Raw genomic sequence first — 27,455 nt, 5'->3', positions numbered from 1 at the left:
ACTTTATCTTTTTATTGTTATCTTCCCAAGGCCTGACAAAATGCCTTAATAAATATTTGTGGAATTCGCTGTTAACGAACTCTATGTTATTTTCTGTAACAGAAGTCCCTGGTAAGTACACCAAGTACTTGAGAAGACATTTCATCATCCCTAAGGAGAACAGAAAACTGTAAGGCAGAAGAGTTACCTCTCAGGCCTTGAAAAATTTGACACAAATAGAAGGTGGGGAGGTTTGAAGAATGAATAAGTCTTTACAGCTGAGAAAGTATGAAGATAGAAGAATTTACCACTTTTGATAGAAACTCTGTTTGCTTATTAAATGCAAAGTGAATAAAAAGAACATGAATGACCTGAGAATATCATTTACAGAGACAGAAATGGAAGCTTTAAGGAAGTGAAGGAAGTGGTGGTGCTGTACAAGCTACATGGGAAAAAGTGACATCATGAGTAAGCACTTGCAATTGTTAACATTTTAAAGCCAAACCCATAACAACAACCCTCCCAACCTTGCAAGGTACAGCAGTGTGCCCTAGTTTCCTACTTTTGGGATAACGCCTGTTGTATCCATTTTTAGAACTGTAATAATTCTACAATCTGTTGTTATTTTTAACGATTTCTTCAGGCATGTTTATGGGCAGAGTGAAAAATAAGAAATCTAGCAGAGTAACATGCTTTTATTTTACTACAACACATATAAGGAAAACAAATATGCCAGTGGTACATTTCCAATTTGACAGAGCAATCTCACAAGTATTTATATTTAGGAAAAAAGACACATCAATTACTAAGTTGTTACCAGGATAAATTATCAAGTAAGACAATCCAGCCAAACATCTTTTGTAGGTTATTCTTCCATGAAGACAACAATTTCCAGTTTTCAGAATCTGATAAAACCAAGTTACTCAAATTATATTTCTAAGGATACAGTTATAACAGAAACAAAAAAGTTGAAAACTCTCATATTCATTTAAGTCTCTATATCTTACAGGAAAGTAAAATTGTTATTTTTTCAAATATTGCCAATTGAAAGCAAAAAGAACACCTATACAGCTCAATTTTCCCAGTAAGCAGAAACAGAAAATGTTATTTTACTAAACCCTAGAGAAAAAACACAGCATTACTCTTCCGCATAAATTAAATCAAACAAAAACAAGAGAAAGCACCCAAAGATGCTTTGTTTCTTTAAAAAACTCTTCTCTAGGCAATATATTTAACACTTCAATATCCCTTTCAATTCTCCCATGGAAATCCTGAGAAAAAGTATTTCTCCTCCCATTACCACTGACAGAGAAAACCTCTTCCTTAAAGGCTCTGTGGGCCAGTCTTAATCTTAGCCCAATTTTTATCTTGCTCATTTTTGCCTGTGGTCTTCTGTTCAGTTTCCCTGCTTAGGGCACCCATCATAATCTCTAGTTCTTCATCCACCATGAACTAGATATCATTTTTCATTTTATCTAGATCTGTCTCCCTTTAAACCTTCTAGGTGTCACTAAAGGTGGTGGAAGGTGGAGAAGAGAGCAGAGGGAAGTAAGAGCTCCAGCAGTCTATTTTACAGGACAACCTGTCCCTGGAAATAATGAAGAGCTAAAGCCATATTAAACTAAAAGGCCTGCTTTTGAGCTATCACTTTTTTTTTTTTAAGAGACAGGAGACAGACAGGTGGAAAGAAAGTGTACTGCCACCCTGGCATTTAATCATGTTCAGGGTAAGGAGAGGAGGCACAAGAGGTATACCTAGGTTTCATGTGAATTTACTAGTTGAGGCTGAGAAAGCCTGGTAGTTAGAATGGACACCATCCTTACTCTGGCTATAAGAATAACATCTAACTTGTCACTTTAACCACTAGCATGACAGTTTAGTAGTGTTCTGGATCATGGAGTTGGAGGGAAGGGCGGAGTGAGGAATCAAGGAAGTCTTTTGGGGAGAGGAATGGGTCTTTTGTGTGCTGGCAGGAAACCTGGGTCCACCAGCAGTTCTAGGGATTCTTGTTTACCAAAAACCAGACAGTGGGGTTGACAATTATCTGCAAGGTAGGCAGGAGCCCAAGGTGGAAAGGCATAGCCAGTAGTAGGCAGTAGGAGGTGACCAGAGGTGCAAGAAGCGCAATGGAGTCACATAAATCACATAGACCAAGTAGCACACTGCTGCTCTCTCTACCCCACAATTGTCCACAGACTACGTGCCTGTACTAAAGAGCAAAGTGAGTAGAATGAGCTCCTAGGCAAAGCTAGAATTCCAAGTGGTAAGAGCCAGCACAAAGACCCTGGGAACAAACAGGGTCCATGCAGTGCAGATAAAGATAATGCAATTTACAGCATCATTTGCTTGGCCTAGGAATAATGTGAATCATGGCCATGCAGCATGTGATAGTAATGCAGAATGGCATGAAAGCCATGTGGAAATGGAGGGGCATGGCCTTGAAAGTCTCAGTCTTGAGGTTGAGAAAACAATGTCCAGAGGAAAAAGGTGATAGAAATGTCAGGAAAGAAAAAAAAAAAAAAGGTAGAAGGCATACCCATTTCTGTTGTCCAAGCACAGGTCCAGCAAGTAGTGGTAGGGGACCTTGTGCAGTACTTCCAAAGGCAGAGATTAACCAGACTGAAATCCAAAGGGCCTGGGGATCTCTACTGGCTCTCTTATTGGGCGACGTCTGGCTCTACGGACTCCTTCACGCAACAGGTAATATTGCAGTGGATTTGGCCACAAATCCTCTTTGATAATTTCGGCAATCTTGTCAGACTCTGGAAGACTATGGTCTGAAAACCAGGTGAAGAAATTGCAGACGACATCTTGGCTCCTGCGAATGAAGGATTGGGGTTCATAACCCCGGCGCCATATGATTGGGGTGGAAAGAGAAACCACTCGGCCAGAGGCTCTGACCTCATATTCTTTGACAATAAGCTTGTTTCTGAAGTAGGGGTTTCTTCGAAAGAAGAACTTGAATTTGCAGCCAGTTCTAGGGTGTCTGAGCTCCTTTACCTCCAAATTGGTTATGTATCTTAACATCTCTGCATCTTGGCCCCTAATCATGGGGGACAACTGGGGGTGGTTCCGAAAGGCAGTGACCCAGAAGCCCGGGATATTCTGAATGATGTAGTTTCTTCTCTCCAGGTAGTGACGACGCATCCGCCCAAATTTATGCTCCAGTTGCTGAAAGGCCCTGTCAGCCTGAGCATTCACAGTGTCCAGTTCCAACTGGATGGCTTCCAGGGGGTTCATGCGGAGATCTATATTCAAGGGTCGGGGCCCGTCTTCTTCCTTCGCCTCCTCGACCTCTCTATTTTCCTCCATCATTTCTATTTCTTCACCTACTTGCTTCTCTATCTCCATCTTCTGCTCCACCACCTCTTCCTCCTCCTCCTTCACTCCTTCCTTCTCTACCACCTCCTCATCCACTGCTACCGAGAAAATGGTGGACTTCTCAGTCTCCACTTCCTTGGCCTTCACCTCTGCCAACACCTCAGACCCCGACCTCTCTGGCTTCTCTCCCCCAGGGCCGCGCGGCTCTCCACTCTGACAGCCATTTTTCAGGCGGTAGTCCGTTGCCACGGACACCGACACAGCTTCCAGGCCTTCCGTAAGAGGCGGAGCCTCCGCCTGCCCCACTTCGGTCGCTACGAAACCGCGATCCCCACCGCCTCCAATCTGGGCTGGGTGGCCACAGCCCGCGGGGGCGCACAAGGCTCCCCGCTCCTCTGAAAGCTGAGGCGGTGGCAGCGCGACCGTGTTCAAGCTTCCCGCACCCGGCTCCGCCATCACCTGTGACGCCTCGGTTTCCTCACGGAGCTTCAAGCACTTGTGTGGATCCGGGTCTCCTGGGGCATGGCCGGGAGTCGTGAGACTGCGGGTTTGGGGGAAAGGGGACCTCTCAGCCCCAGCCAGGTCGCTCATGTCAGTAGCAGCCTGACCAACGGTAGATTAACGTCCGTTTTCCTCACAGAAGCCACCCCAAAGCCAACCGCGGGTTCGCAACGCCCACCCCCTTGTCTCGCGAGCGTTTCCGCGAGGTTGACGTCAGGGACGTAGATCTCACCAGAACGCGAGAACTCCCTGCTTGCTCCGCCCTTGCCTGATGTCCCGGGTTATCGTAGTTTTGCTTGTGTGAATCTATTTCGGACACAGAGACTGAAGGCAGTGAGCACCCTCCCCGCGGTGCCTCTGGAAACTGCTTCCAGCATGTAAGCTGGGGTAATCGTAGCGGTCACAGCACTACACTGCCTGTTGTCGTTGTCTGAAAACATGTTTTACTGGTTTTGCGTAAGTATTTTTCAGGCAGGAAGGTAAATTACCCCATAATGGCCAGGAGCAAAAATATCTTTATTTTTAAACTGGCATGAAAAGCAAATTGTTTCTTTTTTCTCAAGTAGAAATGACTGGCCTCTAACATTACTGGGAGAAAAAACTGCTCCGCGGCTTTTTACCTCTAAAGTGACGCATAGTATTCCTTGCTAGTTCTGAGTTGATAATCTACTTCAAAGAAGAGTTTGTGCTACGTAATTTCTGCAGAAATTAAGCCAGGGCCAATTAGCTGAATCTTGTTTCGTGGCCCCTCACTGCAGGAAATTAGAAAAGCTATTTTCAGTCCCATAAACTATTAATCTGTTCACGAATTTAGTTCTGCAGAGAGGTAGGAGAGGTTGGCCCAAATGAAGTACGTATTCATTGCAGTCAGCTCATAGAGCTTAAGAGGGGTGTCTGTCTTTGGTTGTTTTAGTTTGTTGACTTGTGAAGAAAACTGGTGTTACAAAGTAAACAAGGCCTCAGAGAAATACTAGTGGGGGATCTCCTGCCACCATTTTTTATAAAGAAAAGCTAATTAAAATAGGTAATCAAGATAGTCCTGAAGTAGAAGACAAACTTGCAGAATGCGGGTGTGCAGTTGGTTGACTCAAGGTGCAAAACAGGCAAACATTTTTTTTCCTATTTGCTTTGCCTTGGATTGTAGTCTATTTTATTAATGCCCCCCAAAGATGTCCTCCTCCTAATCATCAGAATCTGTGAATATGTTCTCTTCTGTGGCAAAAGGGACTTTGCAAATGTGCTTAGGTTAAAGATCTGGAGATGGGAAGATTACGCTGGATTATCCAGGTGGGACCCATGTATTTACAATGGTCCTTATAAGAAGGAAGTTGGAGTGTCAGTCTTTGAATATATGACAATCAAAGCAGAGGTGAGAAAAAGAAAGAGATTTGAAGGTGCTGTGCTGTGGAATTTGAAGATGGAACCAGGATCCAAGGAATAAAGGCAGCCTCTAGAATCTGGAAAGGTAAGGAAATAGATTCTCCCGTAGAGCCTCCAAAGGAATGCAGCACTGCCAACATCTTTATGATGTCTAACCTCCAGAATATACATAAAAAAGTTAATTTGTGTGGTTTTAAACTACTAAGTTTGTAGTAATTTGTTACTCAAGCAATATGAAACGAATACTCCTTGGGTTGACGTTTGTTTGCATCTCTGTGTGTGTCATGTTTTTCCTAGCAGCAGCTCCTTGGTGCTTGCCCATTGCTTCCTCTGAGGTCCTGCCTCCTCCTGACAGCTGTGATGTGTCATATCCTGAGCCTCTTTGGTTATCAAGACCAGAATTAGGCAATATCCAGAAAGAGAACATTAAAGCCAAAACCTACCACAAAAGATATTTGAGAAGACTATGAACTCCAGGAGGACAGGGTCATAGTTTTGTTTACCACCATTTACGTAGTACCTAACACACTGCCTTGCACAGTGTTACATTATTAGAATGTTAAATACGGGAACAAATGAACAGAATACAGTTTCTCCTTGTGGTGCTTGGTGCTTGGCTGACAATTACTCTTGTAGATAAGAATGAATAATGGAATTTTCCACAAGGCCCACTTATTGCCATGAAATCATCCTCTGTCTTGGAACTGGAATAATCTAATTTGACCTAAACTGGAAACTTTTATTACTCTAATATGCCTTCTGTTTTTAAGCAGAAGACTCTATTGCCAGGCTTTCATCAGGACTAGATGTGGCTTTATTTGTCAAAGGCACTATTATGATGTCTGCAAGTGTATTTAATTAGTGCTCTGACTGATAATGTTAGGAAAGACTCCAGTGATAGATGGTGCATATAAATGTAATCAGGATTCTAGGGAGTGTAAGTGTTGAGACACTGTGAAGGAAACTTCCCCTCTCTTACTATCAGTACATTTGGAAAAGCCATGATATGGGATACTTGGTTGAATATATTCAGAAAATAAGGAAAAACTTAAATTTTCCTAATTTTGTCTGAAAGTCACAGTAGAGAAGTGATTGTGGTGATAACTCTTCATTATAGAAGATGGAGAGTCTAAGTTCTAATCACTTTTGAAAAGAGAAGGTCCAGCGAGAAACGAGGATTTAGAGGGAAAAGCAGATTTGCGTATTCTGTGCAACTTTTTTTTTAAGAAAGAATCTTTTCATGGAAGAAAGAACTCTTTAGGATTTCAGTCTGCACCAAGTTTCATGTGCTCAAGGAGTTATTTTGCTATGCAGGGGGAAAAAAAAGAATATGATTGCTATTTGCCACAGAAAATTGTACTTAATATATTAATAATATTATTTGCAGCTATTACTTGCAGAAGTTTTTCCTTATCTTTTGAACCTAAAGTCTTAAAAGGAATATGTGTCTTTTTTACATGACACAGTTATCTTGCTATCTAAAACATTCTCTTTTTAGGTCGATACTGTTCATTCTCTAAGACCCTATCACAAACCTATCTTGCTTTAGAATGTGCTAGGCATTTTATATGCCTTAAATTGTCAAATTTTATAAAAGAGGAAACAGTAACTGAGAGGTTAACTAACTTAACCAAAATCGTACGTAAAAATTCTTAAATTCCTCCTCCTTTCTCCTAGGGGAAACTTCCCTGAACCACTCTATGACTCATTAATCATCCTGCTCTGAATTCTTACAACTTTTTTTATGAGCTGTGCCATGCAATTGAGCACTTAATTATATTCGTCCTCTTAGTGACTCTGGTTGTTTCATGCATGTCAGTCTCAGCATTCCAGTATCCTAGCATCATCCCATGAGAGAGGACACAGTTGCTTCTTCTTTTGCATTTACTCAGCATAGCATGGAGCTGAGATTTTGGTAGGTCCTTAATGATATTTGTTGATTTGAATAAAACAAAACTTTAAATCATCTTATAAAAACTACCAGTACGTCTGTACTGGCATTACATTTTATTTTATGGGGGAGTATATTTTGGCTCTGCTTCATATACTACCTTTTTGCACTCCCCTAATGTTGAATTAATACACATTTATCTGCCTACTACCATTCCCCTATCCACAAGCATATTAATATTTGTTAGGAAAGTATGCCAGGATTTGCTTTCTGTTTAAAGGAAAAGTGGTTATTCATAATACCTAAATTCAGTATTTTGTAAACCCTATGTGACCCCCATCACTTTTTTTTAGCAAGTTAGTCTTTACTTTCTTGACATGAAATTCATGGAAAATATAATCCACCTACACACATTAATAGAAAAACATATATATAATGACGACTCTGATATAAAAGAGAGAAGTAATTTATAATAGTGTCTGTTTTAATATGCAAAGGCATTAACATGCCCACATTATAAGAAATCACAAAATAGAAAGTTACACCTGTTAGTATAATCAGCATAGATGGAGACCGATACAGGTAGGTTTTACTTGTGACTCAAATACCCTGAGTAGCATTCCTCTCAGTGACCAAATCTCGGTTAAGTTCTGGAAAAGAAAAAGGAAGAGTTCCCCTAGATTGCCATGGCTCCATATTTCTTCCATTGTAAAAAATACATTTTCACCAAAAAAAGAAAGGAAAGAAATACATTTTCACATTTCTGTAATCAAAGTGTGTCTTATAAGCACTATCATCCAGGTGTCAGTCATGACGTTGTTGTCATTGCCTGAGCATGTGAGAACTTAGTTGTTGTTACTGATTTCATTCTGGACAAACTTTAAAGACCATCTGAGGAAGAGCTACAACCTATAGTTTGAAAACTTTCCATCAATTTCTTAGGAAGGCTCAAAAAAGGGACAACATCAAAACTTAATTGGTATCTGTGTCTTTGAAGAAAATCATAGATACAAGAATTGGACACCATTTTAAGAAATATAGCATCACCAAAGTAGTTGAGAGTAGAGAGGATAATATTGTTTGGAAAAACATGGATACTGACAACTCTGAGTCAAAAACTGTTGCAGAAAATTTTCTGAATATGAAGAAGTTTTAAAAATACCTTAATTTATTTTGCTTTTGTTTTTCCTTTTATATATGCCCAAGCAAGTGTGATATCTGATTTACATCTAAATAAAGTCTAAAAGAGCTTTTGAAAGATGTAGTAAAAATTATGTATAAAAATGCATTGTGTCATAGTTTAATCAGCAATATTTTCTTTTTTTCTATCTTTTCTTGGTGATATTTAAATAATACTATCTTTTACAATTGATAATGTCTTAAATAAGATGAAATGTCATAGTTTCCTTCCTCGAATATTGACTGCACAGTAAAACAGTGCAAACATACTTCATTTTTACATGTAAAATGATGTTAAATTCCAGGCTCACATAAATAAATATAGGTGGTTTCCCCTCTCTGAAGTGGGACAATTTTATTGTTCTTGAGGACTTACCGTTGGTATATAGCATTCTTTACACTACCTAATGAAAGCCAATAACATTCTTTTTAATAATCAAAATACACCTCCACAAATTTCTAAGACACGCCAAAGGAAGGTACATCTACTGAGAATCTTATTACTTAGTGGGCATGGTATTCACATTGATTTTCACTAGAGGGAGCAAGTGGTCTTTAAGAAAATGACAGGAACTTTGAAGCAGTCTTTCACTAGAAATGAAATACTCTTGTAATTTAAATTGAATCATAATCTTTTACTCCTATTATGCTGTAATTGTTATAAAGTAGTCTTCTCAAATGGGGCTTGTATTTGTTATGATGACTTCCAGTAATCAAATCAGGCCAAAATATCTCATAAGACCCTACCTATTCCGACAAGGTCCCTACCTGTGTAGACTAGTCATGGACCTGGTTTCAAGTTCTAGTTCTGCCACTCACTGTCTGTTTAACCCAGGCGAGTCACTTCATCTCTCTGAGCCAGTGAATCTCTATGTTAAATAGAGATTTTTTTAAAAAAGATTTTATTTTTTTATTTGAGAGAGTGAGAGAGAGAGCACAAGCAGTGGGGAGGGGCAGAGGGAGAGGGAGAAGCAGACTCCCTACTGAGCAGGGAGCCCAAGGTGGGGCTTGATCCCAGAACCCTGAGATCATGGCCTGGGCTGAAGGCAGACGCTTAACCAACTGAGCCACCCAGGTGCCTCTAAATAGAGATTATAGTACATACTTGACCAGCCTGTTAGGAGGATGAAATAAGATATGTGTAAAGTTGAGCACTGTAAGCTTTCAATGAATAAAAGCTAACAGTATTATTTGTATTGTTTTATGCTAATAAAACTTATATATTAAACTATTGTGCAAGGTACAGTCAGGCACTAAATTCCATTATAAAAATTGTCTTTAGGATTCAGACAAGAAAGACATCCATGTGTGTTACAATGGTCAGTGAAAACTTCATCCGGAAAATGAGACTTGAATTGGACTCTGCTATAGGTAAGAACTGAACAACATTAAAAAGAGGTGGGGATGAGGGCATAGTAATCACATTTGTTTACTGCTCCAGCTATTTCAACATGCATTCTGGACCTGCACTGTACATTACAGTAGTCACTAGCCACGTGTGCCTATTTAAGTTTAAATTAATTAAAATTAAAAATTTGGTTCATCAGTTACACTGACCACATTGTAAGAACTCCAGAGCAACATCTGGCTAGTGGCCACTCTTGGAAAGCATACATGGCAGAAAGTTCTATTAAACAACCCCATTTTTGACATATAGTATCTTCAGGTTGTGGGAAGAAGGAGGCTTGCTGGTACTAAAATGCCATTTCACAGTTATAGCAGGCCTATACTTATAAAAGTCTTAAAGAAGAAAAAATCACGTATTAAAATTCATCCTTTCAGTTGGCATTTTTGATGCAAAAATTCCGTGTTTATAGTGGGAGTAAGTACTTTCACTAGAAGTATTTACTGACTCACATAATATGAAAAAGATATCTAAATATTATGCTCCTTCACTATAAAACTTACAATTTAAAGTAATTTACAAAAGTGAGCTATTACTTCAGAGGGAATAGTGAAGCTAAACAAATCAAATTCAGGAAGCATTAGTTGAAAAACTTGTGTAATTAGGTTAATCATTTAAATAACCAATAAAGGTGCCTGGTTGGCTCGGTTGGGTGTCTGCATTCGGCTCAGGTCATGGTCTTGGGGTCCTGGGGTGCTGGGATCGAGCCCTGAGTCGGACTCCCTGTTCAGCGGGGCAGTCTGCTTCTCCCTCTCCCTCTGCGCCTCCCCTCCCCCCCATGCTCTCTCTCAAATAAATAAATCTTTAATAAATAAATAAATAACCAATCAAACGTATGCTTAGTGGGACAAGCCCTTACTGTACTTTTAGTAAAGTGAAATAATTTAAAGTAAAATGAAAAGAAAATAAAATAATGTGAAACAACTAATGAAAATAATTACATGGAATTTTATATCAGTGTGAGTCATGGTGATTTGCTTGGTACAATACCAAAAGTGGACAGTCAAGCCATTTAATAAATGTGACTTTTATTTTTGAAAGCACCTCAAAATCCTAAAGTTAAGAAATTGTATCCAAGGGAAAGTATTTCTATGTGTTTTCTAGATAGTATGAAGTTTAGACAAGTGGACAGTCAAGCCATTTAATAAATGTGACTTTTATTTTTGAAAGCACCTCAAAATCCTAAAGTTAAGAAATTGTATCCAAGGGAAGGTATTTCTATGTGTTTTCTAGATAGTATGAAGTTTAGACAAGTTCTTTAAATATTGTTCCCATGAATTTGTGTTGCCCTGTTCATTAAAGCTCCAGAGCCTCATATATAATCTTACAAAAATAGTGTAATTTTGTTTTTGTGGAGTCCCAAGATCCAAAACCTTTTTTACAACAGTCAGACTTCCATGATAAAAAACAAAACAAAACAGTCCTCTTGTTTTAAAACAAGTTTCATCTAAGTCATTTACTAGTTTCCACATAAAAATTAATTCAATATGAAAAGTTCATAATATGGTATCTAACTTGATACTTTCGTTGTTATAACACTTCATCTGTTAGCTGAGAACTCTGATTTGTGAATTCTTTGGCTCTAATTCTATATTGCAACTTCCTTTGGTTTGTAAGCAAGCCATACTATGCACATCTGTTTTTAAAATGTGAAAAGTTGATTTGGAAGGAGACCATCATTCATTCATTTGGCCACTAATAGAAATGTTCTCATCCCCTCTATGACATAGGTAGAATTCACCTTACTATACAGATTAGGTAATCTCAGAGAGGTCAAGTGACTTGCCGAAAGTTACATAGCTTGTAAGTAATGGAGTATGGATATAAACCCAGTTTTCCTAACTTCAAAGCTCTTTCTACTTTGCCATGTTGCTTTTCTGATTTCTCGAAATCTTTAACAGTAACCAGGGAACTCAAGGACTGCTGCCTGTTTCCCGATAACTTTTTTCTAGGGTTTGTGTCTTCTGTAGCACCCAGAGGATTCTTCTGCAGTGTTGGCTACATTGAATGATTCCACATTGAAGGCTAACTTATACAGCCATGGGAACTTCAGTATCTTAATCTAAACAGAATTTATGGCTTTTAGGAGACAAGTACCCTCAGTGGAAGCATTTATTAAATGTGGTACAGATTTAAGAAACAATACCTCCTGCTACCACTGATATTTCTAATTTAACAGCATTTCCAGATTCTTACACGTGGGGCTCAGAGATTTGAATTGCTGATGAATGAAATCGAGGATAAAAGAGCTCTAACTAATAAATACTTCACTAGTTTTTACTATTCTGTACTCAGGAGGAAGTTTTAAAAATAAAAGTTTGTTATCGGGAAATACATAAGTCCAATTTGGAAATGATTCTTTATAATTCATCCTAAGAAGAGAGAGGAAATCTGCATCCTTCCTACTTAACATATCATCTACCCATGTTGGAAACCTTTCCCTGATTTAAAAACAGAGGGATCATCTTAACTGCTTACTTCTCTCCCAAAGAGAACATTTTCACAGTTCAACCACAGTGAAATTGTTGATTCAATGCTGATGAGACACCCTCAGCAAGAATCCAGATGCAAGTAGGAGCCCAGACAGCTTGAGGAATGGCTGAAAGGTAGGGCCATTAGTGGGCGGGGATGGTTAGGTAAAATGGAATCTGATGGCTAACCACCTCATTTGTGTGTGAAAGAGTGTTACTATGTTATGCATAATATATAATTACAATAGATATGCATTTTATTTTTTATCTTATTTAAATTCAATTAACATATGGTGTATCATTAGTTTCAGATGTAGTGTTCAGTTATTCATCAGTTGCATATAACACGCAGTGCTTATTACATCACGTGTGCTCCTTAATGCCCATCACCCAGTTACCCCATCCCTTCACCCACCTCCCCTCCAGCAACCCTCAGTTTGTTTCCTATGATTAAGAGTCTCTTATGGTTTGTCTCCGTCTCTGATTTCATCTTATTTTTCCCTCTTTTCCCCTATGATTATCAGTTTTATTTCTTAAATTCCACATATAAGTGAAACCATATGATAATTGTCTTTCTCTAATTTACTTATTTCACTTAGCATAATACCCTCCAGTTCCTCCACGTTGTTGCAAATGGTAAGGTTTCATCCTTTTTGATGGCTGGGTAATATTCCATATATGTAGCGCATCCTCTTTATCCATTCATCTGTTGAAGGACATCTGGGCTCTTTCCATAGTTTGGCTATTGTGAACATTGCTGCTATAACCATTGGGGTGCAGGTGCCTCTTCAGATCACAACATTTGTAGCCTTTGGGTAAATACCTAGTAGTGCTTACAGGGTTGTAGGGTAGCTCTATTTTTAACTTCTTGGGGGAACCTCCATACTCTTTTCCGGAGTGGCTGCACCAGCTTGCATTCCTACGAACAGTGTAAGAGGGTTCCCCTTTTTCTGCATTGTCACCAACATTTGTTGTTTCCTGACTTGTTAATTTTTAGATATGTGTTTTAAAATCCCTTGAACATTAGAGGATATTGGAGGTTTTTAAACAGGGAACTGACATGAATGTGTCAGAAAATAACTTCGGTGAGTTTTTTTTTGGTTTTTTGGGTTTTTTTGCTCAGCAATCTTTATTCAGTTCTGGGGGGAATCCCTCCCTTCCTTCCCATGCTCCCGTCCCTCTTGCCTCTCTCCCCCCAGGGCTCTGTGGGGTTCAGTGTCCTTCTTTGTTGAGAGTAGGTCCTGGGGTCCAGAGGGCTGGTCTAAAGAATATTCAGAACAGCTGGTCCCTTAGTGGGGATGCTGGTCTTCTCTGTTGTGGGGAAGAAGGAAGGTGGACAGAAATACTGCCCACCAGCACTCAGAGCTCCACTATCTTTCCAGCTTGGGTTGCAGAGTAGTGGGGTGGTGGGGATGTCTAGCCTCAGCAGCCAGAGGGACAGGGATCAGGTTCCCAGGGTAGCACCAGAGAAGCAGCTCAGATCAAGGGCTCCTGAGTGGGAGCAGAGTTGGGGGAAAGCCATTGGGGGGGGGGCTGCAGTAAGGGTGGTCATTGTGCAGGCTGAGTCAAGAGAAGTGGGTGGCCGTGTTCTCTTGAGAAAGGAATTGTTTGCGCAAGGGCTCCTGTTCCTCCTCCAGGTGCCGCTTGGTGCTCATGGGCACAGCTTCTCAGAGAGGGGAGCTCACATCCTGGCTCGGGGTGTCCCCGACGGCAGCCCGTGGGTAGCATTGGGCTCAACCCAGGGAGCCTTGTTCTAGGGACTGCTGCAGGATCATACAAAATAACATTAACCACTACATGGAAAACGGCTTGAAGGTTGTAATGATTAAAGGATGGGAAATTAGTTTTTAAGTGTTACAATAACTCAGGCAAAGATTGTTAAAGTATATTTAGAAGTGTGGTAATGACAAAACAGAATAAGAGAAATAATTCAAGAATTGACTGAAACTAGGTATGAAGATGCGCGAGGAGTTTGTTTCAGTTTGGACAACAGGAATGAGTGGAAATGTGAGTGAGCTATGGAATATAGGAATAATATATTATCAGGTTATAATGGGAGGGAAGACATCACAAGTTCAATTACAGACAAGCGGAGTTTCATTGTGAATCTGGGGAAACCTATTAGAGATATTGGAAATAGATTTGAGCATTTATAGGTCAGGAGAAGAGTAGAATGGTTCTGTGAAAGGGGGGTATATGCAAATGACCTCCAAAGGCCAGGGGAGCCAGTAGACCAGAGAAAAAGGCTTGCAAGTCCAGGTTGACAGGAAATGGTTTTTATTAAGGGAACTTATGGATAGAAGCATGTCTTGGGCTGCCACAGGACAAGCAGATTTCCACAACCCAGCCTCCTTTAAGACCTGCTTTTATAGCCCTAGAGACTAGTAGTACATGTTGAGGGACCACCCGGGAGGAGAATGTTTAAGAATAGTCATATCTCCAGGGCAGATCAAAGATATTCTGCCCTCAAGGTGTGCTTAGGTATGTGGCCAAACAAAAGAATGGGGGGGAGGGGGCCTGCTCAAGAAGGTTTCAGGTCACAAACTGGTCATCATGGCAGATTTGTCTAAGATGGCATTAGTCTGATTCACACCAGGGTCTACAGATAGATTTGGAAGTCATTAATATATAGGTAATGAAGGATAGTTGGAAGAAAGGTAGGCAGGGACAAGGCCCCCACCCCTGTCCTAAGAGGAAAACTACCCTTAAAAGGAAAAAGGCCCCATCCTGTTATTCTAGGCTTTACTTAGTCCCCTAGCTCTAAGTCTTCCTACTGGGAGGCCTTACAACTTGTATGTGACAGAAAAGAAGGGAATGGCCTTGGACGTCCTAACCCAGGCCTAGGGGCCAGCTCAACAGCCAGTGGGATATTTAAACAAAGTGCTTGATCTTGTGGCCTATGCTGACCGGCGTGCCTTAGGGCAGTGGTGGCCACTGCCCTCTTGGTCCCCAAGGCTACAGAACACCACCCTGGAAGGAGCCTACCACCCTGGAAGGAGCCTTCCACCCTTTCCCAGATGAACAACTACCTGATAGGTAGATGATCGTGTGGACAGAAACCTGATTGGATGACAGGCACGTGGAGGGGGATAATCAGATTAAAACAGCCCACACCAAAGAACCCATAAAAACCCCTAGATTTAAACACCAAATTGGCAACCCAATCCTCTCGGGTCCCCTTGCTCTTTGGGAGCTTTGTACTGTCGCTCAGAAAACTTTGCTTTAACATAGCTCAATGAGCTTTGCTTTGCTGCCCACCACTCTTTGGTCTTCCTCTTCATTCTTCGAAGCGGTGTGACCAAGAACTACGTGCACCAAAGAAAAAGAAATCCTTTAACATAGGTGATAGTTGAAACTATCAGAGTGGACGAAAACACAGACATGCAGAAGAGAAGAAAGGAGACCCAAAAGTGGAAGTCTGTGGAACACTGACATGAGAAAGACAGGTGAGGTGGGACAAACAGAGGAATTGAAAAGTAGGCATTAGTGATAGGGGAAGAACCAGAAGAGTGCTGTCGCAGAAGGCAAGGGGGGAATGGACTTCAGGATGCTAGCGTTCAGCAGGTGCAGCGATGCCAAGTGAGACAAAGCCTGGGAAGAAAAGTTCCTGAATTGTGTGGGCATGGTATCTTGAGTGAGAACAGTTTCAGAAGAGTTGAGGGACAGAGAGTTACAGAGTTAAAGAATGAATGAGAAATGAAGAAAGTGTAAGTAGCTTGTGAGGCCAGTTCTTTAATAATTGGCAGTTCAGAAAAGGAGAGTGAAGAGGGGATATATTTAGGGAGATGTTGAGTTTGTTTGTAAGAAGTGGGGTTGAAGAAAGTCCTAATCATTAGGAAAAATGTGTACCCAGTTGCCAGCAGAAATGGCCTCCAGGGAAATGGGGATGGGAAAGGAGAAGAGGGTTTTAACTTCTTGCTTCCTACAATTTTAAGGAGAGTTAGTGACATTCAAATGGCTTTTAGACTTTGAATTAAAAAAATTTTTAAACATTAAAGAAAATCCTCTCATACAATGATGAAAAAACTGAACTTTACTTGGTCAAATACAGAGTTTAGTATTCACTCAGAAGAAAACAACACAAACTAACAAATTTGCTTTGAAAACATTTTGGGTTGGTATTTAAAGGCTGAAGCAAAAACACTAGCTCAAAATGTGATATTGAATTCAAGGTGAATTAAGGCTTTTTTCTTTGTCTTAAATCTGTGGGATAAGGCCAGTATTAGGTTAAAGACTTATTTAAAGCAGCTGAAGCTCAGTTAGAAACTTAATTTATTGAGGTGTATTTCTTGTGGAGTATTGGATGCTTTAAAAAATGAGCTAGCAGAAGGCTAGCTGAAGACAAAGCATAAGCTGACACCCTGCAACCTCCCCTCCACTCCTGGATGGGACATATGTGACTATCTTCCAGGAGTCTCCCAACTATCTTAATGTTAGTACCTTGCTAGAGGGGAAAACAACCTGAACTTGACGATGGTGAGGCCTCCGATATCTGGTAGGTCTGGGGTCCTCTTTAGCATTATCTTGTAGTTCCTCTTTAGCAGTATCCTGAAGGTCTTCTTTAATATGAAAATCCTCAACTCCCAAGTATATAATCAGCCACTCCTCAAGACGCCCGTGCAGTAGCTCTTTCTGCCCACGGATCCTGTCCCAGTGCTTTAATAAAACCACCATTTTGCACCAAAGATGTCTCAAGAATTCTTTCTTGATCATGGGCTCCAGACCTCACCCCACCAAACCTCACCTATATTCCACAACCACATCACTTGGGGATTTATTTGTATTGCTTTTATATAAAGTATATATTTTAAATCTATTAGTAGTGTTCTTCAGAGAAATAGAACTAATAGGAGGTAGATATAGATGCAGATATAGATATACATATGGAGATTTATTATGAGGAATTGGTTCATGTGATTATGGAGGCCGAGAAGTCCTGTATTTACCAACTACAAGCTGGAGACCTAGAAAAGCCAATGGTGCAAGTCAGTCCAAGTCTGAAGGCCTGAGAACCAGGGAGCAGATGGTGTAAATCCCAGTCCCCGGACTGGAGAAGATATGAGACATCCCAGTTCATTCAGTGAGGCAGGGAAAAGAGGGTGAATTCCTCCTTTTTCTGCCAATAGTTCTGTTCAGGCCCCCAATGGATTAGATGAGGCCCACCTACACAGGGGAGGCAGTCTGTTGAGTCCAGTGATTCAAATGGTAATCTCTTCTGGAAACACACTTCCCAGACACACCCAGAACATTTAATGTGGACACCATAGTCAAGTTGACACTTAAAGGTCACAATATGCAAATTAGTAATTAGCGAATAATTAATACATATGTCTATTTTTTATAAAAGGTTATTTTATATGGAAGGCTTAGATGCAGGGTGCTAGAATTAGTAAAACACAGCTAGCTTCCAAGTTAAAAATAGTTTACTTATTAGAATTTCATTGGAGGTATTGTCTGGCTTTTAAAATAGAAGGGCTTCTTGGGCCCCTGGGTGGCTCAGTCAGTTAAGCATCCACCTTTGGCTCAGGTCATGATCTCAGGGTCCTGGGATCCAGCCCCAAGTAGGCCTTCCTGCTCAGCAGGGAGTCTGCCTTTCCCTCCCCCTCGACCTCTCCCCCATCCCCACTCATTTTCTCCCTCTCTCTCTCTCTCTCTGTCTCTCTCTGTCTCATATAAATGAATAAAATCTTTAAAGTAGAAAGGCTCCTGTATTCATATATAAGTAATTTTGGGGTCTAGATGTATTGATAGAAGTATCAAGGAAGATGGGAAGGCCCTAGATATGGAACTTGAAAAGCCTGAGGGTACAAGGACTCTTGGGAAGGGAGAGAAGATGGGAGACGTATTCGTAAAAAGAGGTAAGAAAAGAAAAGCCTTGTAAGCTGATGCTTGAGTCCTGGTGTCAGAGATAGCATAAGGTGTTAGAACCTCAGTCCTGGGGTGCCTGGGTGGCTTGGTTGTTTGGGTGTTTGCCTTCGGCTTTGGTCCTGGGGTGGGGCCCCACGTCGGGCTCTCTGCTAAGCGGAGAGCCTGCTTCTCCCTCTCCCTCTGCCTGCTGCTCCTTCTGCTTGTGCTCTCTCTATGTCAAATAAATAAATAAAATCTTAAAACAAAACAAAATAAAAACCCCAGTCCAGTCTCTTCATCTAGTCGCTGTCCCATCTTGAAGCCAGAAGAGAGAATATAGGGAAAAAGAGGAGACATGAACATAGCAGGTCCCTCCTCCCACCCGTCTTCATTACCAATGCAGAACAAAATGACTTGGGCAGAGCATACCCTCTTAGAACTCCAAGGTATGTTGCAGTGAGTAGAATATTCACCAACTACATAGGGGGCACTTCCTGTAGTGAGTTATGGTTAAGTGTTGAGGATTCCAGGATAGACGCTGTGCTTGCCCTGAGAGATTGTCCAGCAGGATGGATGTTGATTTGAACATGAATCATTACACTGCCATTTGAAAAGGGGAGTGTTAGACATATTTTACCAAGTATAATCTGAACACTGAGCACAGGAATACTCAGCAAGTGCCTGGGGGTTTGGTGAGAGCTTCCTAGAAGGGAAACTTGAGCTGGAACTTGAAAGAAAAAGAATGGTGTGAGAGTAGAGGGTGCTGACAGGATGGGAGATAGGCTGGGGAACAGCCCAGGCAAAGGCAGACAGGAGGGAGGAAGCCTGCTTGTGCAACAAGCATAGACAAAATGGGGTGGCTGATGGGGAGTGGGGAGGGGAGGGAAAGGGGGGCAGAAGGCTGTATCATGGGTTGGGCTGTATTTGAAGGGCTTTGAGACTCATTATCTGCTGTCTGTGTCCTACTGAACTCTGACACTGTACTTTTTTTTTTTCTGTTTAAAATTTGCCGGGGCGCCTGGGTGGCTCAGTCATTAAGGGTCTGCCTTCTGCTCAGGGCCTGATCCCAGAGTCCTGGGATTGAGCCCCACATCAGGCTTCTCTGCTGGGAGCCTGCTTCTTCCTCTCCCACTCCCCCTGCTTGTGTTCCCTCTCTTGCTGGCTGTCTCTCTCTCTGTCAAATAAATAAATAAAATATTTTAAAAAAAATTTGCCAACTTCATTCCAAATTTTTAATTGGGTCTTTATTATAAGATGAGATGAGATGCAACATCCTAATTAGTCAACAGTAGAACAGGAAGGCAGGAACCACAATACAGAAAATAAAAAATAACAGCCTTAAAGATTGAGACAAAGTAGAGCTGTCTAGGTTTTTAGAAAGCAATAATTTACCTCCTGGAAGTTGATATGTTTTTCAGTACTGTTAGTTTCAGTTATTTTTTTAACACATCGACTAAACCCTGGAAGAGAATAATTTTAATTCAAAGCTGTAAGTCGATTTACTTAAAGGGAGAAAGAAAAATGCAAGTTGTCATTTTCTTTCCATTCTGAAAAGAGCTAGAATATTATCATTAGAAGCCTCTTTGAAAACAGAACTTCATTAAATGGGACTCCACGGATGAAAAATTTTTCATAATCTCATCAGTTTTGCTTTTGCTTAGCAAATCAGCTCTTCATGATTAGTGTAAACCAGTAATAAACATGGTACGCTGAAGTTACATTTACAATATTCAAGACAGATAAGACTTTCCATTCAACCTCATCCATCTTGGAAACATTTTTTCAGTAAAAAATATTTCTGAAATCCCTAGTATGTGTGAGGAACCATTCTAGGTACTGGGAATATAGCTTTGAACAAGACATTCCAAATCACTGCCCATTAGGAGTTTACATTTTAGCGTGCGGAGAGAGATAATAAATATGAAAACATATAAAAAGGTATTTGGGGGGACCAATAATTGCTGTAAAAAATGTCAGTGAAAAGAATGACTGGGGATGGCTTATTCGGTTAAGTGTCTGCCTTCAGCTTAGGTCATGATCCCAAGGGCCTAGGATGGAGTCCCACATCGGGCTCCCAGGGAGCCCGCTTCTCCCTCTGCCTATTGCTCCCCCTGTTTGTGCTCTCTCTCTCAATCTGACAAATAAATAAATAAAATCTTAAAAAAAAAAAAAGAAAGAAAGGATGACTGGGGCTAAGGTAATAAATAAGAAAAGGCCTTTGTGTGGAGGTGATATTAGAGTTAAACCTGAATGGTGAGAAGGTGATCCACTGGGAAAAGCATTGTAAACAGAGGAACCAAAGAGCAAAGACTAAGACAAGTCTAATCAACAAAAAGAAGAGAAATATTGGATATTGTAAACATAACTCCAATATACCATGTTTATTACTGGTTTACAAACTTTATTTAGGAGGTAAGATCAGAGGGATGGGGTAGTCAGACCATGTAACGCTTGAAGGCTATGAGGAAGTTAGATTCTAGCTGGTAACAATCTGAGTTTTTGCTAGGGTGGTGGTGACATAATTGGATTCATGCTTTGGAAAAGGCGTTTGGCTATTTTGTGGGGATTGAGTGGGGATTAAGAGTGGAGGCAAGAAAACCAATGAGGAAGCTGCTGCAGTGGCTTGACTAGGGTTGTCACTGTAGAAATTATGAGAAGTGGTAAGACTCAGGAAATGATTTGGATAGGCAAATTAGAACTGTTGGTGCTCTGCCCATATCCCCTTGGCATTCACTATTTCAGTGCATGCTGAAGGCTTCCTACTGCCTGGACAGAATCCCAACTTCCTCACCTCTGCAGTGGAGAACAACTCTGATGAATGTTCCACACCATCTTCTCAAAGGTCCCGATGGGATCTGTCCATTATCAGTGACCTTGTCCATTATCAGTAATCCAGATGTCCTTATCGGTAACCTGCTCATCATCATCATCCACTATAGTGGCTTCCTTCCTTTCTTCTCTTTCCCAGTCCCCACAAATGCCTCTTGGAATCCCGTCCTAAAAAAACAAAGTGTAATCCAATCCCTGTCCCAGGGTAGGTTTCTGGGGGAACTCAGTTTATGACACCAATTTTAATAAATTCTAAACTTTCTACTTCAGATATATTTTCCCATCTATGTTCAAAGTCCTGCTTATGAATCTTCTTAAATTATCTGGACCATCTTCAGCAAATGCATTTTTTATCAGACTAGTTGGGTCGCAGGGGTATAAGAGCACCTGGCGTCAGGGGTCCCAGTAGACCAGGTTTGCCCACTCACTGCTGACAAAATCCAAAGGCAGAGAAATGAGTGGTGGTGAAACAATAAAGGAATTTATTTCACTGAGGCCAATGGACTAGCCTCTCAAAGACTAGCCAAAAATATAAGTTTATATAAGGAAAATGGGACAAAGGTTGGTGAGTACATGCAGGTGGGAAGTAAAAATCAGATAATCGTTTTCATGGGTGGGGTTTTTGATGGCTCAGGGAAGTCCCTATTGTTTGAGGGGCTAGTTTCGGTTCCCATCAGGCGACGCTTTGCCTCCAGGGTCTTTTGCCTGAGTGAAAATTAAGTTCTTAATCAATTAGAAAGTACAGACTGAAGTCAAAATGGGAGTAGTTGAAGTCTTCTTTCAAAACCAAGGAAAAGTTCACTTGAGGAAGAGGTAGAGTTTCTCTGCCATTTCTGTGCCTCTAGAATTTAGTTGTGATCTCTGACCACTAGGCTCTTAAATTCTCACTAAACTATTGTAATAGGTACTTGGGTTAAGTGTTCAGCAGATATGGTGATTAACCATTATGGTTTGCCTGGGACTGAGGGGTTTTCCTGGCCTGGGAAACTCAGTGTTAAAACCAGTCAGTTACCTGCGTTAAACACTGAATTATTGGTAACTTTATTAAAGTTTAGGCCCTGGAGTAAGAAATATTTGAGTTCCCAATCCTGATAGGCCACTTATTGGCTTGGTAATCATGGGCAAATCCCCTAATCTTTCTATTCCTTCGTTTCTTATCTATAGAGTTAACACTACTACCAAAATCATAGATCTGTTATAAAGATTAAATGAGATTATATGTGATAGGCAGAATAATGGCCCCCCAAAGATATCTACATCCTAATCCCGGGACTCTGTGAATATAATATTACATGACAAGAAGGAATTAAGGTTGCTGATCAGCTGACCTTGAGATAGGGAGATTTTTCTGGACTATCTGGGTGGGCCCAATGTAAACACGAGTCTCCTTAAAGTGGAAGAGGAAGACAGAACAGGAAGTCAGAGTGATGCGATGTGAGCCGAAGTGTATCAGCATTGCTAGCTCTGAAGATGGAGGAAGAAGCCACTAGCCAAGTATGTGGGCAAACTCTAGAAGCTGGAAAGGGCGAGGAAATGGATCCTCCTCAGAGGCTGCAGAAAGGGATGCTGCCCTGCCCACGCCTTGAGTTTGGCCCCGTGAAACTCGTTTTGGACTTAATGATCTCCAGAGCGCTAAGATATTTTAAGTTGTGTTGTTTTAAACTACTAAGTTTGTGGTCATTTGTTACGGCAGCTATAGAAAGCCAAACATGTAAAGCATGTAACACATGTCTGACCCACAGTGTTGGTACGATAGTGTAAGCTAACTCGGGGCCAGTGTCAAGATTCACAGGAAGCATTTCGCTTTTCTGCATTTTTCAGAATGCAGGGGAGGGGAGCCATTCTCTCCCACTTTATTCATTACCACCCTTCTCAATCGTTAACTCCTGAATAAATTATTTTTTGGATGCCTCAGGTCAGATATTATCTTTTTCCTTTGAAACCTTAGCATGGTTTGTACATCTATTGTGATTACTTGTTTTGTTTTACTTTTAGTTATTTGTGAATTTATTTTACTAATCCCTCTTAGTTTGGAAACAAGTTGAATATGAGGACAATTTTGACTAGCTTTTCTATTCCCCTGGCAGTATCAATTTTCATAAAATAGGTAATGATAATTAAGTATTATTAAGTGATAAATATGGGGAAAGAGGAAATGAAGGCAAGCAGTTTTCTAATGTGACCTGAAAAGTCCAGTCACATACACTCACATGCCAATGCAAACCTTGGTTTGCAAGGGAGACAGAAATTAGTCTCTAACTAATGTGGTTTGTGCTCACCTAAAATTCAAGAGGAAGAAAAGACTGAATACTGAGGAACAATTACCAGTTTCTCCCGCTACTCGATTTAAGAATAATTTGAGCCAATTAAAAGTTATCTGTAATTATGGGTTTAGAAAGCTGTTAGAGAACAAAATGTTCCAGAAGCATGGTAAACTAAAAATATAGGTAAATTTTCTCATCCTGAGAATCTGCTTGAATTAAAAAAATTATTCCTTAGAAAAGGAAAGAAAAAAAATTATTCCTTGATTTTGAGTTTCATGGAATTTGAACTCATAAATCTTAAAACTGTTATAACTAGAATATATTTGGCTATCCTGGGCCAAAACTTTTAAGAGTGTAAGCCAAGTTAGGTCAGTTTTGTAGAGTCTGCCCTTTAGAACTTCCTCATTTTTGAATTCCTGGCTTTAATGGCAAACAGAGTGAAGAAAAAAGCAAAAGAAACGTATGCCACATTTGTGGGGAGTGGAGAGGTGGGTAAACACAGAGTTCTGAGTGTAGTTACAAATATATATTAACTCAAGTTCTGGATGGATTTTTGATGTCTCACTGGTTGGACCATCAAAGTTTTTTAGGAAGAAGGAATAAACACAAAATTCTAAACTGCTTTCATTGTTTCGGGATGTTATCATTTTTACTTGGGGCTTTTCTCCAGTGTGGTATTCTGGGTGGGTTGCTTCCTCTCTCCTAAATGACTCAGGCATTTTAAGCATCGAGGATAGATCTAGATAGATACAGACTAGTTATAGGTGTAGAGACAGAACAGAGAGATGAGGAAGGTTCTTTTCACTCAACTTGTACCAAATAGGATTTTCAAAACTTGAACAGAACTATTCACAACTTATTTTTTCTCATCTAAGAGGTCCAAGATAATCTTTCAGTGCACATCTTTAAGTGATTAATGTTGAAATGGATAATTCCACAGTATATTATGACCTGAAGTTGACCCAGTAAAATTAGTATGGTCTGAAAGAAAGTTACTTAACACACTTTGCTATTTTCTGAGATTGCTAGTTTTTGGTGATGGTTGGCTGTGGGCAAGGATAATATGGAACATTAGATGGAAATATAGTTGTGGAATTTTAATAAACTGCCAGTCTGCTAATAATATGCTTTTGTTCAAAAAATTTGGCAGTTATTCATAAATCTTAGTCCAGAAAAAAAGTGCGAATTTTTCTTAGGAAGATGTGTATAGTATTTGGAGAATAGAGAAAAGACAGACCTTCAGACCCTCACACCTTCCAGAAAGAGACTTTATTCAGCACTGAACTACTAAATTTGTACTTTGAGAGGTCGCTGGAATCCTTTGGGATCCAAAGTTGAAATTAGAGGAAACATTGGAAATTATTTGAATAGTAATACGTTTTAAGTACTCCAAGTAGTACATTTTAGGTGGCTGTTTCTATTTTTGGAATACTAAGTAGTCCTTAATAGTGCAATACTCATTTCCTTCCATATTTGAATACTATTGTCATACAAATACAAAAATGAAAGAAAAAAAGCCCAACTTCAAATGTACAAGTTCCTTTAACTTCTGAATACATAATTTTATCACTCTTGATAAAATTTCAGAGCAGGGAAGACCGGGGAAATTTTAGAATTCAGAGGGACCGAAGTATATTTGGCAATGACTTAATATGCTTCACGACATATATTTATCTTATCTTTCCCCTCCTGCTAAAGATACACTTTGCATAATTGCTTTCCTGACTATTCTGCCTCAGGCTATCAGGTCTAATGAGGGATTTTTGGCCTTCTACTAACTGGTCTCAAAGAACTATTGTCCTTCCCCTATTCCTCCCACCCTTTGAATCTAAGTCCAAAATAAATGAATGGTAACAAGTTTCCTTCACTGCTTTTTAGTGTAGAGTTTCAGTTCAGGAAAAGTTCTGTTCGAGAATGAATTCCAGCAGTGTTCCTCATGCCAGCAGGCAGCATGAAAGTCTTATTAGAGTATGGAAGTAAGCCAGAGTATAATGCTGCTCTTTTTGAGTGAAGAATCATGATAACATATGATTATGATTCTTAATGCAAAATTCATGGCCATCTTTTCTCAAGAGTTTAAATAGCATTAATGGACAACAAACTTAAAGGAGAAATCATCCCAACTGTGATTGTTATATACTATTCAAACAAAATATGGAGCAAGGTGCTGAGAGAGCATTTTTGGGTTGTGGAGCAGTGGTTAAACTACTGAGGTGGTCAGGCTGAAAGGTTTTAGAGTGGCTGTATGTGGGAGTGTACAGAGAGAGAGCAGGCAAACTTCTCTGGGATAGGCTTCACTCTGGTGGTGAAAAGCAGTCTTGACCCCCGTGGAGAGGGAGTCTTGTTCCTCTTTCTTCTTGAAGATAGCCAGGCCTTCCTGGAAAGCCTGGTCTCAACCATGCAGAGCTAGGCTGTGTAACCCACTGTTTCAGGAGCAGGAAGGTGCAATCCTACTCAGGGTCATGAGAAGAACAATTTTATTCAGTTCTTCATGCACTCACTCTTGATCTCTCCTCTTCTCTATCCTACAACTAGAGTGGTCTGATACATAGTATCTGATTAGGTCACATCCTTACTTAAAACCCCTCAATGGTGGGTTATCTCTTCACATAAAGACCAAAGTTCTTTTTTTTTATAATAATTTTTTATTATGTTAGTCACCATACAGTATATCCTTAGTTTCTGATGTAGTGTTCCATGATTCATTATTTGCATATAACACCCAGTGCACCATGCAGTGTGTGCCCTCCCTAATACCCATCACTGGCCTATCCCATCCCCCCACCCCCCTCCCCTCTGAAGCCCTCAGTTTGTTTCCCAGAGTCCACAGTCTCTCGTGGTTCATTTCCCCTTCTGTTTACCCCTCCCTTCATTCTTCCCTTCCTTCTCCTACCGATCTTCCTATCTCTTGTGTTCCATAAATGAGTGAAACCATATGATAATTGTCTTTCTCTGCTTCACTTATTTCACTTGGCATAATCTCCTCCAGTCCCGTCCATGTTGCTACAAATGTTGTGTAATCGTTCTTTCCGATGGCTGAGTAATATTCCATTGTATAAATGGACCACATCTTCTTAATCCAGTCATCTGTTGAAGGGCATCTCGGCTCCTTCCACAATTTAGCTATTGTGGACAATGCTGCTATGAACATTGGGGTGCATATGGCCCTTCTCTTCACTACGTCTGTATCTTTGGGGTAAATACCCAGTAGTACAATTGCTGGATCATAGGGTAGCTCAATTTTTAACTTTTTCAGGGACCTCCACACTGTTTTCCAATGTGGCTGTACCAACTTGCATTCTCACCAACAGTGTAAGAGGGATCCCCTTTCTCCACATCCTCTCCAACATTTGTTTTTTCCTGCCTTGTCAATTTTTGCCATTCTGACTGGTGTAAGGTGGTATCTCAATGTGGTTTTGATTTGAATTTCCCTGATGGCTAGTGATTTTGAACATTTTTTCATGTGTCTGTTAGCCATTTAAGACCAAAGTTCTTTTACTTCACCTTAGGCTCTCTCTCTTTCTCCTCACTAGCCACGGTTATGGCTTCCACATTCACATTTAGGCCAAGCTCCTTCCTGTCTTGTCTCCTTCATAGGCAGTTTGCTTTGCCTGGAATTCTCTCCACCTCCATCCTTCCTGCCCCCCTCACCCTTTTCACCTGGCTGTGTCAACTCAACTCAAAAGTCACTTCCTCCAGGAGCCCTTCCTTGAGGCTCTACACCAGGTTTGGGCCCTTCTCTCCTAGCTCCCCTGTACACTCTCACTGCACTCTGTATCCCCATTTGTAGCACTCACTACAGTTGTAGTTGATTGTTCATTTAACACCTGTTTTCCGTTGCTAGATTGTAAACTCAATGATGACATCAAGTATGTCTGTGAATTGCTATACTTCAAGTACCTAGCATAGCATTTGGTACATTGTAGGTTTTCAATATATATTTCTTGAATGAATGAATAAATAAATGATTAGCCAACAAATGACCAACTTGAAGGTTGAATGGCTGATTGGTCTGATTCCTTTTTGCACACTTGCCTACCCCCCAGGGTGTGGGGCAGGCAGCAGGAGACAGGTACAGGTGATGAGTCCCACAGGACATAGCACAATGAGGGTGGGGGAGGACAGGTAGGGGAAAGAAGGTTGATAAGCTCTCTTCTTGGAGGCAGTTATGGTTCAGGAGGGCCAGAGGTCAAATACCAAAAACCATATCCTGACGAAGAGTGAGGGCTTTGGATCCAATGGATTAGCTAGGCCTGTAATGGATGCTGAGGGACAGAATGAAGCAAAGAGCCAAAGATGCTGAAATGGGCAATGAGTCAGAACAGGCAAACGAAGACCTCTCTGTAGTTCCAGATATAAGATGCCAAAGCCCAGGGAGACTTCTGTGA

At 40.6% G+C, this 27,455-nt stretch overlaps 2 protein-coding genes across 11 annotated transcripts in view; one reads left to right on the top strand and one right to left on the bottom strand.

Annotated features, from left to right (window-relative positions):
• Window positions 1–4,017, bottom strand: part of TSPYL1 (TSPY like 1) — a 52,299-nt gene extending 48,282 nt beyond the window's left edge. For 4 of the 5 annotated variants that reach the window (XM_057311130.1, XM_057311132.1, XM_057311131.1 and 1 more), the window contains exon 1: window positions 2,516–3,991. In XM_057311130.1, coding sequence (XP_057167113.1) covers window positions 2,590–3,891 — 1,302 coding nt within the window. In that variant the 5' untranslated portion in view covers window positions 3,892–3,991 and the 3' untranslated portion in view covers window positions 2,516–2,589. Of the gene's footprint in view, window positions 1–2,515 lie in introns of all 5 variants that reach the window. The other variant, XM_048226118.2, reaches the window with a different exon arrangement.
• A 59-nt stretch (window positions 4,018–4,076) lies between these two features.
• The window catches only part of DSE (dermatan sulfate epimerase), a 145,447-nt gene continuing 122,068 nt past the window's right edge, over window positions 4,077–27,455 (top strand). Inside the window, exons 1-3 of one of the 6 annotated variants that reach the window (XM_026489228.4) lie at window positions 4,098–4,257; window positions 5,047–5,266; window positions 9,534–9,622. The gene's annotated coding sequence lies outside the window, so the exon portion shown is untranslated. Of the gene's footprint in view, window positions 5,267–6,649; window positions 7,097–9,533; window positions 9,623–27,455 lie in introns of those variants that run through there. The other 5 variants (XM_026489226.4, XM_057311126.1, XM_044380333.3 and 2 more) reach the window with 5 other exon arrangements.

Source organism: Ursus arctos, unplaced genomic scaffold (assembly GCF_023065955.2).
Source record: "Ursus arctos isolate Adak ecotype North America unplaced genomic scaffold, UrsArc2.0 scaffold_13, whole genome shotgun sequence".
Taxonomy (NCBI): Eukaryota; Metazoa; Chordata; class Mammalia; order Carnivora; family Ursidae; genus Ursus; species Ursus arctos.
The sequence above is the reverse complement of the archived record's forward strand: the minus strand, read 5'-3'. Positions and strand labels throughout refer to the sequence as shown.